The sequence below is a fragment of the Anomaloglossus baeobatrachus genome, chromosome 1 (assembly GCF_048569485.1).
Source record: "Anomaloglossus baeobatrachus isolate aAnoBae1 chromosome 1, aAnoBae1.hap1, whole genome shotgun sequence".
Taxonomy (NCBI): domain Eukaryota; kingdom Metazoa; phylum Chordata; class Amphibia; order Anura; family Aromobatidae; genus Anomaloglossus; species Anomaloglossus baeobatrachus.
This window is the reverse complement of record NC_134353.1, coordinates 93,741,505-93,760,970: the sequence shown is the minus strand read 5'-3', so window position 1 is coordinate 93,760,970 and position 19,466 is coordinate 93,741,505. Positions and strand designations below refer to the sequence as shown.

The 19,466-nt window shown below is 44.4% G+C and overlaps 1 protein-coding gene across 2 annotated transcripts in view; it reads right to left on the bottom strand.

The window, feature by feature from the left end:
* LOC142306257 (cytosolic beta-glucosidase-like) overlaps positions 1-19,466 on the bottom strand; it is a 146,345-nt gene that overhangs the window by 11,397 nt on the left and 115,482 nt on the right. For both annotated transcript variants that reach the window (XM_075346928.1, XM_075346929.1), the window contains 3 exons: positions 19,151-19,378; positions 10,471-11,273; positions 5,611-5,734 (listed from right to left, as the gene is read on the bottom strand). In XM_075346928.1, coding sequence (XP_075203043.1) covers positions 5,611-5,734; positions 10,471-11,273; positions 19,151-19,378 — 1,155 coding nt within the window. The remainder of the gene's footprint in view (positions 1-5,610; positions 5,735-10,470; positions 11,274-19,150; positions 19,379-19,466) is intronic.

The following is a 19,466-nucleotide window of genomic DNA, read 5'->3' as shown; positions in this document are numbered from 1 at the left end:
TCTTTTTTTTTTTTGCCGTTATTGTGGTTTTCTTTATCAAAATGTATTTCTGATTCATTATTTTCAACTTTTTGCAAACGTCATTAAATTTGTGTGACATGTTAAAGGGACACACAGAAAAAGCATGTTTAATTTTGTTTAGAATTCACCATCCCACGTGTGCCATTTTGAAAAATTTGGCACTAAAAAAAAGCAAATGAGTACCACAAGACAAAAAAAAAAGAAAAGACTTAAAACAGAAAAATGAAAATGATGAATTTGGGTCTTCTTGAGTAACTATTTCCCCAATCTGGGATTCCCAGCCAGTTTCCCACGCTGGTACTTGCCAGGCCTCAAACCAAGTAACATCTGTGATCCAACAAGGGCAGGCACAAAGAGTTCAGCATGGCCATCGACGGCCATGATGAACTCATTGTATTTCCCAATTTTTTGGGAAATGTTTGTGGTCAGAGAATAGAAACACTCTGAATCCAGGACTGACTTAAAGGGAACCTGTCTTCAGGTTTTCCCCATATAAAGTGCAGCCAAAACCAGTGAGCTCTTATATACAGCATTCTAAAATACTCTATATATGTTCCGAATCCATTCTGCATAACATAAAAAATATCTTTTATTATACTCACCTATGGGCTGGTCCGATCCGATGGTGGTAGCTGGTCTTGATCGGATTCGCAAACTGATGACAAATGATCTGTCCTTTCTCGTTAAGTTTAAATAATGAATAAAGCCTTTGTTACACATGATTGCCATAAGTCTTGTGTGAGGCAACATTTAAAGGGGTATTACCAACTCCAAGATCTTATCCCAATATGTAGTAGGTGTAATAATAATAATAATAATAATAATAACAACAATAACAACAACAACAATAATAATAATAATAATAATAAAAAAAATATCAATTGCCTCCAATTATAAATGTAGTATAGTTCTCTTGAACAGCTTGGACTCTTACCTCATACGCAGGACATTGCAGCTTAGGTATCCATGGTTACAACCACTAACGACTAATTTACTAACTGTAACTATATGAGTGGTTGTAATCATGGATACTTAAGCTGCAATGCCCTGCACATGAGGTAAGTGATATAGCTAATCAGGAGAACTAAACTACATTTGTAATTAGAGGTATTTGTTAATATTATTATTATTATTATTATTATTATTATTATTATTATTATTATTATTACACCTACTACATATTAGAATAAGATGTTGGAGATGGGAATACCCCTTTAAGTAAACGGTAACCTCTTATAGAGACTGAATATACATATGCCCTGTACAGCAGAAGCGTGTAGTTATGATGCAAACTTGTGTCTGTCCACCAGTCCTATATCACATAATCTCATATCCTGTACACTAGATCTATAAGGCTAGTTTCACACTTGCGTTGGACGGCTTCCGTTGCTATCCGCAGCCTTGAGGAATTACGGTAACCGTTACAGGAAACCGTTGTATTCCTCATAGACTTCTATTAGCTACGGATAGCAACGGATGGTCTTGCATTGCATCCGCCCCGCAGCGCATCAGTTGTTTTGATGCTGACCGTCAGTGAGCGTCGGGCGGATGGAACGCTGCATGTAGCGTTTTTCTGCACTTGGAGGAGTGTCAAAAAAACGCAACCTGCAGGATTCCGTCGGCGTCCGTTGTTTTTATAATGGACGCCTATGGTGGCGGATTCCGTTAGAATCCGTCATTTGACGGATTCCGTTAACGCAGCTGTCTTTACACAACTGCGCATGCTCAGATGTGTAAAGTCAAGGAAAAAAACCTACAACGGATTGCGTTATTTTGTACGATCTGTAGCATGCGTTGTGCCACTATATGCAATGCATCCGTTGCATGCGTCACCCAACGCAATGCTACGGATCCCGTCCAACGCAAGTGTGAAACTAGCCTAACCAGATAAGAAGAATAGAAGAAATGTTAAAATATCATTTTATCAGTAATGAGGCTTAGTTATGGATTAGATCAGGGGTGGGGAACCTCTGGCCCGCGATGACATTTAATGCGGCCCCCGGGCACATTCCAGGCTACCCCAGTGCTCGAGCGGCACTTGCGCTTTTGCCAGCCGCCGGCCCTTTAAAATCCCAGTGCGTTATGGGTAGATGCTAGAATGTACGGGCTATTTACAGATCCTGATTGCAGCCCGTACTAGAATGTACGGGCTCTTTTCGGGACCTGACTACAGCCCATACATTCTAGACTGAACCCGGGACTGTGCTCGAGTGCTGAGAGTTTACCTTGTGGGCGGGGTAAAGAGCGCGCTGTGCTCCAGTCACAGCAGAAGAGGTGCAGCAGATGCCTTCCTGCTGTACATGCCTCCCGGACCTGTGCTATGTGACTCCTCCTCCTCCCCTTGTACTGTGAGTATGCAACCCATCGCTGCCCCCCCATCCAGTGCTGTGTACCCCCTAGTGCTGTGAACCCCCAGTACTGTGTGTAACCCCTCAGTGCTGTGTAATCTGTGCAGCCTCCTAGTGGTGTCAGTGCTGCCACATCGTGCTCTCCCTGCTGCCTCCTAGTGCTGTCACCTAATGCTCTCCATGCTGCCTTTTAGTGCTGTCACTGTCAGTGCTCTTTGTGCTGCCACCTAGTGTTCTTTGTGCTGCCACCTAGTGCTCTTTGTGCTGCCACCTAGTGCTCTCTGTGCTGCCACCTAGTGCTCTCTGTGCTGTCAATGTCAGTGCTCTTTGTGCTGCCACCTAGTGCTCCCTGTGCTGCCACCTAGTGCTCCCTGTGCTGCCACCTAGTGCTCCCTGTGCTGCCACCTAGTGCTCTCTGTGCTGCCACCTAGTGCTCTCTGTGCTGCCACCTAGTGCTCTCTGTGCTGCCACCTAGTGCTCTCTGTGCTGTCACTGTCAGTGCTCCCTGTGCTGCCACCTAGTGCTCCCTGTGCTGCCACCTAGTGCTCCCTGTGCTGCCACCTAGTGCTCCCTGTGCTGCCGCCTAGTGCTCTGTGCTGCCGCCTAGCGCTCTCTTTGCTGCCGCCTAGCACTCTCTGTGCTGCCGCCTAGCGCTGTCCGTTGTGCCGCCTAGCGCTGTCCTTTGTGCCGTCTAGCGCTGTCCGTTGTGCCGCCTAGCGCTGTCCGTTGTGCCGCCTAGCGCTGTCCGTTGTGCCGCCTAGTGCTGTCCGTTGTGCCGCCGCCTAGTGCTGTCTGTGCCCGCCACTAGTGCTGTCCATGCTTAGCATCTCCTGTGATGTATACACCCCTCCTGTGATCTATACGCTCCTCCTGTGATGTATACGGCCCAGCCTGTCCTGGGATGTATATGCCTCAATGTTTCCTGTGATGTATATGCCTCAGTGTCTCCTGAGATGTATATGCGCCCCAGTGTCTCCTGTGATGTGTATGCCCCCAGCCTCTCCAGACCAAGACAAACCTGGAAAAGCAGTTGTGAGAAACAAAATGATCAATATCACCGAACATCACAGCCGCTCCAGCCACCACAGTAGGGGTGAGTTAATTAATTGTTTGACCAAATATAGCCTGGTCGTTTTCAAGTTGATAATTTGGTGCGGCCCCCGAAGGTTGGTAGAAAATTCCAAATGGCCCCCGGCAGTAAAAAGGTTCCCCACCCCTGGATTAGATAGAGAGGTGACATGATGAAGGAACGAGCAGGTCAGCCTTAGGAAAAGTCAAAGAGTAGAAAGTGGTCACAAGTAAGGAGTGGAGCTTAAAGGGAACCTGTCATCAGAAATTTCGCCCAAAAGCTAAAAGATTCCCCCTCTGCAGCTCCTGGGCTGCATTCTAGGAAGGTCCCTGTTATTATTGTGCCCCATGTGAGACCAAAATAAAGCCTTTATAAAGTTCTACCTTTTTGTATGCAGCTTCTGTAAATCCGACACGGGGGCGGGCTCTCTGCCGTCCGTTATTCTGCCTCCTGGTCCTGTATGCCGCCCCCATCGCTCCTTTCCATATCTGATGCACCGCCCACTGCTCCAGCCATCCCCGTGCATGCCCAGTGCCAGTCTCACAGGACTGAGCACTGTGACTGCTGGTGATGTGTGCGCAGGCAAGTGATTATGGACGGGGCTGTGACTGTTATCAGCAAGTACCCGGCCATAATCTCTTGAGCGCGCAAACCTCTCCAGCGTCACACTGAGCTCAGTGTAGATGCTAGACTGTATGGGCTGCTTCCAGGGATGACGTCCCTTTGTCATGTGATAGTATTTCGAACACGCCCCTATCACATGACAAAGGGACGTCATCCCTGGAAGCAGCCCATACAGTCTAGCATCTACACTGAGCTCAGTGTGACGCTGGAGAGGTTTGCGCGCTCAAGAGATTATGGCCGGGTACTTGCTGATAACAGTCACAGCCCCGTCCATAATCACTTGCCTGCGCACACATCACCAGCAGTCACAGTGCTCAGTCCTGTGAGACTGGCACTGAGCATGCACGGGGATGGCTGGAGCAGTGGGCGGTGCATCAGATATGGAAAGGAGCGATGGGGGCGGCATACAGGACCAGGAGGCAGAATAACGGACGGCAGAGAGCCCGCCCCCGTGTCGGATTTACAGAAGCTGCATACAAAAAGGTAGAACTTTATAAAGGCTTTATTTTGGTCTCACATGGGGCACAATAATAACAGGGACCTTCCTAGAATGCAGCCCAGGAGCTGCAGAGGGGGAATCTTTTAGCTTTTGGGCGAAATTTCTGATGACAGGTTCCCTTTAAAGGGAACCTGTCACCACTTTTTCGTCCTATAAGCTGCGGCCACCACCACCAGGCTCTTATATACACATTCTAACATACTGTATATAAGAGTCCAGGCCAAGGGTATAGTATAAAAAACACTTTATTATACTTACCTAACGGTCGCTGTGGTGGGCCTTATGGGCGTCTCCGTTGTCCGGTGCTGGCGCCGCCTCTTTCGGCCATCTTCGTCCTCTTTCTGAAGCCTGGGTGCATGACGCGTCCTACGTCATACATACTCGCTGGTCCTGTGCAGATGCACTACAATACTTTGATCCGCCCTGCTCAGGTCAGATCAAAGTGCGCCTGCTCAGGACCGGAATGTTGGCGAGTGTGAATGACGTCGGACCCGTCATGCACTGCGGCTAGAGAAGAAGGAGCACAAAGATGAACAAAAGAGGCGGCGCCGGCACCGGACAACGGAGACGCCCATAAGGCACACCGCGCGACCCTTAGGTAAGTATTATAAAGTGTTTTTTTATGTTATACCCCCGGCCTGGGCACTTATATACAGCATGTTAGAATGCTGTATATAAGAGCCCGGTGGTGGTGGCCACAGCTTATAGCCAAAAGAAAGTGGTGACAGGTTCCTTTTAACCGAAATCATCAGTAAGGCAATATCCCCTGTAGAGCTCCACCATAGTATAGTGGCAAAAATCGCCTGCCTCTAAGGCAAGTATGGAACGGAGTTCTACTGTTCTAATGTACTAATGAGCATTAAATTCCTGAAAGGGAAAGGGACCTCAGAAACTACAATGGGCGCACCACCCACTACTATTACACAGCATACCTGCTAGATCTCATCCTCTGCTATTATAATACATTGTCACAAAAAAAATAAAACATAAATAAATTATATATATATATACACACACATACATAGACACACAGTATATAAAAGTTTCACCTTTCAAAACTTCCTCCAATGTTTCTTGAAAATATCCCCATCTGTGTTTGTCCTGGAGAACAGGAGGGTCACTCTGAGCAAATCCATTCTCAGTGATGTAGATGTCTGGGTCACCATATGTGTCCTAGAAAAATACATGACAATCATTAGTTGTCAATGCTGAAAGCCCATGTCAGGATGGCTGTATATTTATTGAGTTTCTCCAACTTGATATTAAAATGAACATTTTGCAGGACTCATAAGATTCTCATTTTAATATTAAGCCCAAAAAACACCTTTCAAAAAGAATTTTACAGCTGTTCTTAGATGGATTTTCACAGTATGTACACCAGCCTCATCAGGTCTAAGAGAGTTACATAATAGTGTATGCAGTTTGCGTTAAAAATTTTAGTCACAGGAGGGAAAGCATCAATAGAAAATGATCTTATTGTTTAAAGGGAAGCTGTCCGAAGCAATATGCACCCAGAACCACGGGCAGTTCTGGATGTATATTAGAGATTCCTGCCTAACCGTCCCTGTATACACTAGCATAGATAAAGAGATCTTTAGAAAAAGTATTTCTAAAGATCCTTTGTAATATGCTAACGAGAGCAGGGACTAGTCCCAACATTTTGAAATTTTTACACTGGATGCTGGGGCTCTTTAAAACTCATACTTCCTCTCCTTTAGAGAAAAATTTTAAGAAGTCTCATTATCATCACAGGCAGGATCACAATCACGGATAACATCTCTAAACACAGCCTATAACACAAGATCCACCAATAACAAATCACAATAGTTGATGTTACAGCTTCCCCCGATCCCTGTCATTTCACAATGACCCTTGCACACGCTCATTAGGTGCTTCAATACAAAATTCAGTCTATTGCTGCAAATGTTCATGTGCATTTCCTGACAGAACAGGAAGTAAGAGTCTAAAATAGTATGAAAATTGCAGAATGTATATACGATATATTATATATATATATATATATATATATATATATATATTGAATTTATATATAAACTCAGACAGCCCACTGATGGCATCCTAGTAGCACTCTAGTGTTTTCTGTTTTTTTGATGACTGTTTGCTAGGAGGGTCTTGGGAAATGGCCATCAAGTGTGCATGTGTGTGTGTAATATATATATATATATATATATATATATATATATATATATATATATATATATATATATATATATCTACAAACATATATACACACACACACACACACACACACACACATACACACACACATATATATATATATATATATATACACACACATATACACACACACATATATATAATATATATTTTATTTATTTTTTATAGTATTTAATTATTTATTTTAACACAGATAATGGTAGTCACAGTAGTCATTTTCTGATGACGCATTCCCTTTAAGAGTGGGTTTCTCATTTGTATTATATACGGGGGGTTCAACTATTTCATCCAGTGGAATCCACTTGTAAAAAAACCTTCATTCCAATGAATGCCAATAACAAACTATTAAAAAGAACATGTACATTCAATCCTTTTTTATACATTAAGTGGGGAAACAAGTATATTTTTCCATTTGTGATTGGATAGCAGATGTGTATTACTATACACTATATTATCTATTGTCTAATATCCTTTAGTTTTTAATACAGTTTCCCAATAGATTAGTAGTTTTTCATGTACTGTAAGTTATTAAAACAATCTCTTACAAAGGATGCCCATCTCAGCTACATTCGGTGTATAAAATGCTAGTATATCTGGTCCGATCAATAATCATCTTTTTTTTTGCTGCCACGCTTGCCAATTAGAAGTGTTCATTTTTAGATATGAATCATAAAACCAGGACAATTATTAGAAGTACATGTCATTTTACGAGAGGAAAGTTGAATATTACGCTTTAATAGTGCTTCAATATAGCCTCTGCTATTGATGTTCACCTTATAAACCTGTTATTTTCTGGACATTCTCTGCTCGGCATTTTAAATGGCGCACATTTTATTTTATTTTTTTTGCTATCATCCTCCAGAAATAGCGTTTAAACATTAGAAGTAACAATCTTCCAACAATAAAGTCTGGATCATTACCAGCGATACATAGAAGAGCATCATTAAGAATCCCGAAGTATAGTCCTTATCTGGTGCCGCTAGAAGTCATGGTAGATGGGCTTACAACTTGCATTCGATATTTTATAATTATTTTTCTATTCTGTTCACGGCTCTCCTTAGCCTTACCCTAGATGTGGTGGAACTTTGAAGGGTAGTAATTAGATGATGGAGTATCTGGTCTTTCTTCTGGGTCATTACAGTCCCATTGAGAGTATCAGTTGATAGCTCTTTTTATAATTAAATCTAAAATATATAGAGAGCCTCATTTCTACAAAATGATTCCAGTTAATATGAGGGAACAATCAATTGTATGGTTTAAGGAATCACCATTGACACAATGGGTACTCGGTAGAGACTTTGCTTTCTAAATAATGCCACTACAGCTCCCCGACGTAAGAGTCTGACTGAGGTCCCATAATAACAAGACCACCAACAATCAGCTTCTCCATGCTGGATTGTCAATCTATTATGGGAAAAATATTTTTTTTTAGATTTAGCCATAAGCAAAGACAAAGATTGAGATTTGAATCAATCATTTCAGATCAATATATGCATCTTCCTTAGATAGTTTCACACGACCAAGTATGGATCGCCCACCAAAGGTCTACTGACCCAAACGCAAATGAGACTGCTGAGTTCAGATGAGGAGACGGATCAGCATGTTGGATTTCATGCCAGATCTTTTGTCCTCACAAGAGATAATCCGCTGACAGAGGTTAACAACTATCAAGACACCAGTAAACATTAGATAAAAGTTAGGCAACCCCGCAGACATCGGATGAACTGGTGGGCAACCTAATGTGTAATGGGGGCCTCCCAACTCTCCTTCAACAAGTTACGTCAGGGAAGAGAAGGATCCTTTTGTTCTCAAAGAGATAAGTCGCCGCCAAAAGGAATTGAAGAGGTCTGTATAAGATAGAACCATTTTATACCACTGAGGATTCTTCATTTCCGCAAGCGCAGCCCAGGTACATTGACCTCTCCACTGAAGTGAGATGCCAAAGGAATCTAAAAGTGGCTCTCACATAGAGAACACAAGAGAGCTTGGCATAGCTAAGGGTTCAAGCATATCGGGAACTTGAGAAAGATAGATGTCAGCCAAACCATTGTTCATCTAAAGGGTGCTTTACACGCTGCGACATCGATAACGATATATCGTCGGGATCACGGTGTTTGTGACGCACATCCGGCGTCGTTAGCGACATCGCAGCGTGTGACACCTAGGAGCGACCTTAAACGATTGCAAAAGAGTTAAAAATCGTTGGTCTGTAACACATCGTTCAGTTACCAAAAATCTTTGTCTGGTCAGTAGCGAGGTTGTTCGTCGTTCCTGCGGCGTTACTCATCGCTATGTGTGACACCGCAGGAGCGACGAACATCTCCTTACCTGTCGTCCACCAGCAATGAGGAAGGAAGGAGGTGGGCGGCATGTTCCGGCCAGCTCATCCCTCCCCTCCTCTGCTATTGGGCGGCCGCTTAGTGACGCTGCTATGACGCCGAACGCACCTCCCCCATGAAGGAGGGATTGTTCGGCGGTCACAGCGACGTCGCTGTAATGGTATGTGCGTGTGACGCTGCCGTAGCGATAATATTCGCTACGGCAGCGATCACCAAATGTCGCACGAGCTACGGGGGCGGGTGCTATTGCTGCTGACATCGCTAGCAATCGCTAGTGATGTCGCAGCGTGTAAAGCACCCTTAAAAGCTGTTTATTCTATTTGGGGGCCTTTAGAAGTGTGTAGAATTTGGTTATACAATGGCTTTGCCAATGATTGTGAACCAGGATATCTGGAGTTCCTAATATCTTGCTATAAATTCTCAGAAGACAGTAATTGTAACACTTGTCACTTTTACATAGGCATGAAATAAATGTAATTATTCTCATGTAGAATAAACTAATTCAATGTAAAAAAATTAGGGTTTACTCTTATTAAAGGGAATCTGTCACCAGATTTGGCGACTACAAGCTGCGACCACAACCAGTAGCCTCTTATACACAGTATTCTAGAATACTGTATATAAGAGCCCAGGCCACTGTGTAGAACGTAAAAAACACTTTTAGTATACTCACCTAGGGGGGTCTGGTCCGATGGGTGTCACTGCTCTCCAGTTCGGCACCTCCTCTCTGCGGTGATCTCCGTCCTTCTTCTGACGCCCGTGTGCATGATGTGTCCATCATCCACACTGGTCAGCATTGAGGTCCTGCGCAGATGCACTTTGATCTGCCCATGAGTGTGTTTTATGTTCTACAGAGCGGCTTGGGTTCTTATATACAGTACTCTGGAATGCTGTATACAAGAGCCCACTGGTGGTAGCCGCAGCTTATAGGAGCCAAATCTAGTGTCAGGCTCCCTTTAGTTGACAAAAATTACATGCTTTCTTAGCTACATGTCAAGCTAGTGTATGGAACCTTTAGACCTCGAAACCTCTAGATTTTTGTCTCTCAATCCGTGGTACATATTCCACTGGGGGTATAAGCCATTTTTCTAAGGGGTAGTCGTACTCTGCTTTCAGCAGAACAAAGTATAATCATACCTTGGGGGTAATCTAAGTGAAGGGGAGTTTGCAAAGGAACATTGGGAAAAAAACATCTTGTGATCCTATTGCAGTTATTGATGAGAAACTGATTAGTCAAGTGATCAGAATCTGGACTATATGTCTATCAACTGGTTCAAGACAACAGCATAAGTCATATTATTGCATCACCATACAATATAATATACGGTAGTATTTTAGCTATTGTCTTTTATTCTATATATCACCACATACCTTAATATAAGCCAGCAGTCTACGTAGACCCCAAGGAACAACAGCTAGCCATTCCACTCCAGCTACAGGCCATTCTGGATCCTTAATGCCTTCTGCTCTCATGTCAGAGTCATATGTTGGCCCAGTTTGACTTATACTGAGAGGTTTCACTTTTCGAGTAGTATAATAGTTCAGGCAGAAGAAATCGGCTGTGCCTTTTATCATATTCTTTTCTTTATCTGTGAATTCTGGGAGTCGAGATTTCATTAAACCTTCTGCTTTACTATTTCTGGAAATCTCAGATTTCATGACTGCAGGATAATCTCCATCAATGAAGATTGGTTTAGCAAACCAATGGAGATAAAAACTCAAATAACGCTCACACGCTTCTTTATCTTCTGCAGATTGAGGATCGAAAGGTTCTGCCCAATCAGAATCCAGTGCAATAGACACAAGACCTTTCTGCTTTTCTCTAAAAAATGTGTTGTATGCATGCCATGCCTTGGCATGTGCTTTTATCATGTTGTGGCCAGACCGATATGCACCAAAGCCTGGTTCTCCTTTTCCTGGGGCAAGTAGGCCTTGCTCATAGCTAAGCTTGGCCATAATATGTGGCTCATTAATGGTAATCCACAGTTTGACTCTGTCACCAAATGTAGAGTAGCAGAATTTTGCATACTGTTCAAAGACTTCTGCTGTCTTCTCAGAGTTCCATCCACCTTGGTCTTCTATGGCTTGAGGCATGTCAAAGTGATAGAGCGTCACCAGCGGAGTTATATGCATAGCAAGGAGACTGTCGATCAGCTTGTTATAATAGTCAACCCCTGGTGTGATGACAACATTATGTTATAAACAATGTAATATCATGGCATAACTAGATTTGTCCCCTATAAGCTGCGGCCACCACCAGTGAGCTCTTTTATTCAGCGTTTTAGAATACTGTATATAACTGCCAAGGCCAATCTGTATACCATAAAAAACAGCTTTTATTATACTCACCTACGAGATGGTCCAGTCCGATGGGTGTCGCTGGTCTCGGTCCAGGGCCTCCTATCTTCTTGCGACTGCCATCCTCCTTCTCTGCTCCACGTGGATGATACGTCCTACATCATCCACACAGAGTCCTCCATTGCAATTCTGCTCATGCACACTTTTCTATGCCCTGTGGACGGCAGAGCAAAGCATTGTAGTGCGCACGCGCAGACAGTCTTTGACCTATCCCCGCACCTGTCTATTACAGTACTTTTCTCTGTCCACAACAGGGCAGAGAGAAATGCACATGCACACGAGTGCAATGGAGGACTGTGTGTATGACCAGGACGTGTCATCCACACGAAGCAAGAAGGAGGACGGGGATCACAAGAAGATAGGAGGCGCGAGATCAAGATCAGAGATGCCCATTGCACCAAACTGCCTCACAGGTGAGTATAATAAAAGCTGTTTTTACCTTATACAGAGTGGCCTGGGCTCTTGTATACCGTATTCTAGAATACTGTATATAAGGGTTCATTGGTGGTGGCTGCAGCTCATAGGGGACAAATCTGGTGACAGGTTCCCTTAAATGTAATAACTTAAGTTAATTAATAAGTAATTTTCCAATTATATATCCCCATTAAGACATTATGTTTTTGGTCGATCATTTACAAAATAAAGGGTATTCTTTAGAGTTGATGTAAATCAATTCAATGGCCCCCGTTTAGTGGCCTGGTCTATGATCTGACCAGGCCACTTTTGATATTTTGCAGTAAGAAACTTCATGTGACTTTTTTTTTTAGGAAGCAGTCTTTTTCTATTTGTGTAGTATTAAGGGCATCTTTGGAAGTGGGATTCCTTACTGGTCTTTTATGACATTTCTCCATTACACCCATACGTGGTATCTGATAGCCTCAATATTGACATTTTATGTGACTATGAAGCCCCTATATTTGACACTATTTTTTCTCTTTGGTGTATATTAAAGAGGTCTCTGGGACCACTTATATTTTTCACTACATTTGCTCACTAGAGATCTCAGTGAGGTTATGATTAGTCCATTCACACCCTTAATTTTTTACCCTGTAATCTCAGACTGTTGTGTTTTAGACGCTACAGTGCCTACAAGTAGTATTCAACCCCCTGCAGATTTAGCAGGTTTGATAAGATGCAAATAAGTTAGAGCCTGCAAACTTCAAACAAGAGCAGGATTTATTAACAGATGCATAAATCTTACAAACCAACAAGTTATGTTGCTCAGTTAAATTTTAATAAATTTTCAACATAAAAGTGTGGGTCAATTATTATTTAACCCCTAGGTTTAATATTTTGTGGAGTAATCCTTGTTTGCAATTACAGCTAATAATCGTCTTTTATAAGACCTGATCAGGCCGGCACAGGTCTCTGGAGTTATCTTGGCCCACTCCTCCATGCAGATCTTCTCCAAGTTATCTAGGTTCTTTGGGTGTCTCATGTGGACTTTAATCTTGAGCTCCTTCCACAAGTTTTCAATTGGGTTAAGGTCAGAAGACTGACTAGGCCACTGCAACACCTTGATTTTTTCCCTCTTGAACCAGGCCTTGGTTTTCTTGGCTGTGTGCTTTGGGTCGTTGTCTTGTTGGAAGATGAAATGACGACCCATCTTAAGATCCTTGATGGAGGAGCGGAGGTTCTTGGCCAAAATCTCCAGGTAGGCCGTGCTATCCATCTTCCCATGGATGCGGACCAGATGGCCAGGCCCCTTGGCTGAGAAACAGCCCCACAGCATGATGCTGCCACCACCATGCTTGACTGTAGGGATGGTATTCTTGGGGTCGTATGCAGTGCCATCCAGTCTCCAAACGTCACGTGTGTGGTTGGCACCAAAGATCTCGATCTTGGTCTCATCAGACCAGAGAACCTTGAACCAGTCTGTCTCAGAGTCCTCTAAGTGATCATGAGCAAACTGTAGACGAGCCTTGACATGACGCTTTGAAAGTAAAGGTACCTTACGGGCTCGTCTGGAACAGAGACCATTGCGGTGGAGTACGTTACTTATGGTATTGACTGAAACCAATGTCCCCACTGCCATGAGATCTTCCCGGAGCTCCTTCCTTGTTGTCCTTGGGTTAGCCTTGACTCTTCGGACAAGCCTGGCCTCGGCACGGGTGGAAACTTTCAAAGGCTGTCCAGGCCGTGGAAGGCTAACAGTAGTTCCATAAGCCTTCCACTTCCGGATGATGCTCCCAACAGTGGAGACAGGTAGGCCCAACTCCTTGGAAAGGGTTTTGTACTACTTGCCAGCCTTGTGACCCTCCACGATCTTGTCTCTGATGGCCTTGGAATGCTCCTTTGTCTTTCCCATGTTGACTTAAGGTACTGTCACACATAACGAGATCGCTAGTGAGATCGCAGCTGAGTCACCGTTTGGTGACGCAGTAGCGATCCCGTTAGCGATCTCGTTATGTGTGACACTTACCAGCGATCAGGCCCCTGCTGTGAGATCTCTAGTCGTTACTGAATGGTCCAGGTCATTTTCTTCAAAGGCAATGTCCTGCTGGGAAGGACACATCGCTGTGTTTGACACTGTGTGACAGGGTCACAGTGAGTGCTGAGATCGTTATACAGGTCGCTACTGCGATCTGTATTGTTCCTGCATCGCTGGTAAGATCTCACTGTGTGACATCTCACCTGCGACCTCCCAGTGACTTACCTGCGATCCCTATCAGGTCGCATCGTTTTCGGGATCGCTGGTAAGTCGTTGAGTGTGACTGGGCCTTAAGTATGAGTGCTGTTCACAAGTTTGGGGAGGGTCTTAATTAGTCAGAAAAGGCTGGAAAAAGAGATAATTAATCCAAACATGTGAAGCTCATTGTTCTTTGTGCCTGAAATACTTCTTAATACTTTAGGGGAACCAAACAGAATTCTGGTGGTTTGAGGTGTTGAATAATAAATGACCCTCTGAATAAACTTTTCACAATTTAAAAAAAAAAAAAAAAAAAGAAATAACATTCTTTTTTGCTGCAGTGCATTTCACACTTCCAGGCTGATCTACAGTCCAAATGTCACAATGCCAAGTTAATTCCGAATGTGTAAAGCTGCTAAATCTGCAGGGGGTTGAATACTGTATCTTTAACTTTCTATGCTAGGAATCATTGTGGAAATAATTAAGATTTTAATAAATATCTAATAAAAGTGAATAGTTTTAGTGTTTTTTTCCTTTGAGTGCTCACCAAACTAACTTTTAGCAAATACTTTATATATTGTGGTTCAATGTGACAAATTATAGGGTCATGCATAAAGGAGACCATACATTATCAATAATGGTCTCCTAAACAACGTTTTGTCCCACAACTATTCCACTCAACCATAGGTATACATACTCGGTGGGTCATGAATGAGTTCTGATTGGGGATTAAGATGGTCAGACATGAGATAACATGAAACAGCAATGTTCAGCCTAGACTACAGATGAGCGAGCCCGAGGTTCGGTGTTCATAACAAACACAGACTCTACAAAAAAAGAGTTCAGGTTTGGAGTTCGTGTGCTTTATGTATGCAAACCGAACATGCAAGCATCGCTGTGCTCGGTTACGCTCGGTGCTCAGCCCAGTGTGAACCGCTTGCTGTATTTGATCGGCTCGCACTGGGGGTAACAGCAGTGTGATCGGATGCAGTGTGCGCCAAACGAAAAAAAAATGAATGAAAAACTCCACCCACCCTGCCGCGAAAGTGATCCGTTTATAGCTGGCTGCATATGGGAGGACACCTGAACTGCCTAATTAGTGACATCCATTGGGGTTCAGGTCAAGAATGTGTCCCAAACTAAACTTTAGCTAAAGTCCAGCTGCACTCGCCAATCTGAACTTCCATGGGTCCTCTCATCTCTAGCGAAGACCAATGTCTCCAGACTCCTCAATGAGTAGGAACGTTCACATTAGTCAAGCATTCTTGTGTTTTGAGAATAGGGCAACTTATCTCACATAAAATCAAAAAGATTGGGAACTGAAATTACAGTTGTCCCCAGGCAGATGATGTTGATAGTGTCATGAGGCCCACAAACACATAAGATGACCATCATTGGATTCTGCCAACTTTTATCCAATGCATATGGGCACCTTAAAGGTAAAGCACATCAAGGTGCATCCCCCCCCCAAAAAATAAAAATAAATGCTTACATAGTCAGGTAACTTGTAAAGATAAATTAATCCATATCTTAGAGCATTTACAGCCTCATTAACATATTGTTAAAACATGGAATTTTTAATTATGGAGCTGCATATTTTATAAAGGTATGAATGGACTCAGAGCTACTGGGCTACGGATATACGACGATGACTGATTACCTTTAATCTGCTGCCAGACACCTATGTTGTTTATAAATCTCCCATAAAAATATACAGATTGCGTGTTAAAATTCAGCATTTTTACCCCAAAGGGTTAGGAGGGAATCGACAGGCCCCCGTGCGCAGTTGGTCCTGCCATGCTAATGTACCGCCCCGGGGCTCGGCCGGCTGCCGAGCCGCTCGGGTTCGTGCTCGTCGGTGGGTGGCTCGAGCTCCTCTCGGACCCTGGGGTCACGTCGCTCTGAAAGGGAGTTGGCGCTACGTGTAGGGATTTCGGTGGGGAAGGTTCACGGCCGAGGCCGTGGAGTTTAAAGGTGTAAGTTCGTGACGCCACCCACGGGTTGTGGTGAATGTGGCCACCACCGCTGCCGTTAACTAGGCTCCCGGGGACGGTGTTATGCAGCCTGGTGTTGACCCCTCCGTGGGCAGGGGGTGATGATCCCGGGGCCCGGTGGTTGTGAGGTGTGGGCAAGATGGTGTGGTGCGGTGCGCGGCCCAACGGCACTGTTGTACTCACTATGACAAATACATCGGAGTCTCTGGTAAACCAAAAAGGATGGTGGTCGGTGCCCGCAGCCGGCTGCGCTGTGCCCCTTTCTCAGGTTGGTGGTTCCCACCTTTCTCCTGCACCTCTTTGTAGAACTTGACTGCCTATGCTTCAGCAACGGTAGTCCGCTCCCCGGCTTGATGTGTGTCGGGGAACCCGTTTGCCCGCAGGCGCTGTCCCGTGGGATCTCTCTGCCTGTGCGGTGGCTTTCTATCCCCCTCGGTGGGCTGTTGCCGTCTTTCGGGTCTTGGGACGGGAAAGAACCTAAGGTCCAGACCTCAATCAGTGAATTCGACGTGGTCCAGTGGCTTCTGGACCTCGTTCTGGGTCTGAGTACCTCTCCTCTTGCTCCGGTTTCCAGTTGGCTCCTCGGTTCGGTTCCGGCGGGCCACTACCCTATCCCGGTCCCTTACGGTTCCACCAGCCGTCTTCCCGGCTCCTGCAGGTGGCCACCACCGTCTGCCTCCTGGGCTCGGGGTGTCTGGGCTCCGACTCAGACCCCTTGCAGATGTTTTACTCCTTTTCACTCCTCCACTCTCCAACTGCTCCACTCTCTTTCACTCCGGTCACTAATCTGCTTGTGTTTCCTGCCTCAAGCCCTCTGGACTCCTCAGTGGGCATGGCCAACCACCTGGCTCCGCCCCCCTGGTGTGACCATTGAGCCCTGAGGGAGGGGACTCAGGGTTTTGTAGGTTGGCTGCTGTCACCTTATTAGGGGCTGGTGTTTGTGCAGGGGGTCTACCTGTGACTATCTGGCTAGTCCAGGGCGTCACACTAAACAGAGTTTGGTGACCTTTTCTCTTATGTCTATGGGCGTATTTTACTCAGAAGGGTTAAACTCAGCTCAACTGCTAAGAGTTAGGTGCTGAAGGGTAAAAATTAATCAAAAGTAACGAACCCCAGCATTCAAAAGGAATAAGGAGATAATGGTTGATGCAAAAAGACATTTTTATTGATTTTCTGCAAAAAGTGTACCAAAAAAATAAGCAATAACCAATGTTTCGGCGATATCAATCAAGCCTTTTTCAAAGTTGTTGCGTAATGTTAAGATGTGGGACAGCGCGGGTCACCAATGGACAACCACCTAGAATGATATGCAAGTTGTTTCAAATTTTGCAGTGATCAATATCACAGCAGCTGCTACAGCCACTGCCACCGCTGTCACAGAGGATTTTCCTCATTTCTCTGGCTACCAACGCAGGCGCACTCCCCATACTACGCCTCCTTTGTTCTGCCCTTATATTTATGCTGCGATATTGATCACTGCAAAATTTGAAACACCTATTGCTCTAGACGGTTGTCCATTGTTGACCCATGCTGTCCCGCCTCTTAACATTACACAACAACCTTGAAAAAGGCTTGATATAGCCGAAACGTTGGTTATTGCTTTTTTTGTTTTGATGCACTTTTTGCAGAAAATCAATAAAAATGTCATAGAATCATAGAATGGTAGAGTTGGAAGGGACCTCAAAGGCCATCGGGTCCAACCCCCTGCGAGTGCAGGCTTTCCTAAATCTTTCCAGCTATATGTTTATCCAGTTTCCGCTTGAAGATTTCCATTGAAGCATAGCTCACCACCTCCCATGGTCACCTATTCCACTCCCTTATGCTGGCATCACATGGGATGATCTATCGTGCGATCGCACGAGCGATGGTACCCGCCCCTGTCGTTTGTGCGTCACGGGCAATTAGTTGCCCGTGGCGCACAAAGTCGGTAACCCCCCCGTCACACGCACTTACCTCCCGAGCGACGTCGCTGTGGGCGGCGAACATCCTCTTCCTGAAGGGGGAGGGACGTTCGGCGTCACAGCGACGTCACATGGCAACCGGCCAATAGAAGCGGAGGGGCGAAGATGAGCGGGACGTAACATCCCGCCCACCTTCTTCCTTCTGCATTGCCGGCGGGACACAGGTAAGCTGTGTTCATCATTCCCGGGGTGTCACATGGAGTGATGTGTGCTGCCTCAGGAACGATGAACAACAGGAGCACAGAAGGAGGACCGACATTTTGAAAATGAAAGACGTGTCAACGAGCAACGATAAGGTTAGTATTTTTGCTCGTTCACATTCGTTCGGAGGTGTCACACGGTACGATATTTCTGACAATGCCGGATGTGCGTCACTAACGACATGACCCCGACGATATATCGCCCGATATATCGTACTGTGTGATGCCTGCATTACTGCCCTCACTGTCAGAAAGTATTTCCTAATGTCTAATCTGAATCTCCTTCCTTTAAGTTTCCTCCAATTGCTTCTTGTACTTCCTTGTGCTAATGAGAATAGGGTAGTTCCCTCTGAACTGTGACTAGCTTTCAGATATTTGTAGACCGCTATTAAGTCTCCTCTCAGCCTTCTCTTTTTCAAACTGTACATCCCTAGATCTTTTAGCCATTCCTTTTTGCATCAACCATTATCTTCTTATTTCCTTTGAGTGCTGGAGTTTATGCATTACTTATGGCCATCTTTTAGGCTTGGTATTTGCAAAGAGCGTATTATGGTTCAGCACTATCGTTACTATTACCCACTATTCAGTAACATGCCTTTTTATTTTTCTGATACTCGAATGTGTCTTTTATAGTCGTCCTTATGTGGAGATAAAATAGTCATAAGATTTTGTAAATTTAAATGGTGACTACATAGACAACATATCAGCTCAGCCAAGTCAATAAATTACATAAAATACTAATTAGGACATGATACTAATAGATAGGAAATATACCGAAGAGCGTTTCTTTGATCCTCCACATGTACTGGTACATAGATTGATGCTGGTGAACACCCAAAATTAATTATGCCAGACAATAGCAATAACCTTGATTAAAGCTTCAACCTTGTATCCGTAAGAAACAATTACCTTTCTGGTTGATAAAACCTGTCGTCCCATCAGGTAACAGACGTGACCAGGAAAGAGAGAAGCGGTAATGAGTCAATCCAAGCTGTTTGATGCATTTCACATCTTCTTCCCACAGTATGTAGCTGCCACAAGCTACATCTCCAGTCTGGTTCTTAAAAACACCATCTCCTCCCTGATGAGTGAACGTATCCCAGATATTGAGGCCTTTCCCATCTGCATCCCATCCTCCTGGCGAAAGGCAAACAGACAGTGCTTTATTATGGGCCTTTGTGGAGACTATACGCACACAATAGACATTGCGGGAAGACACATACCA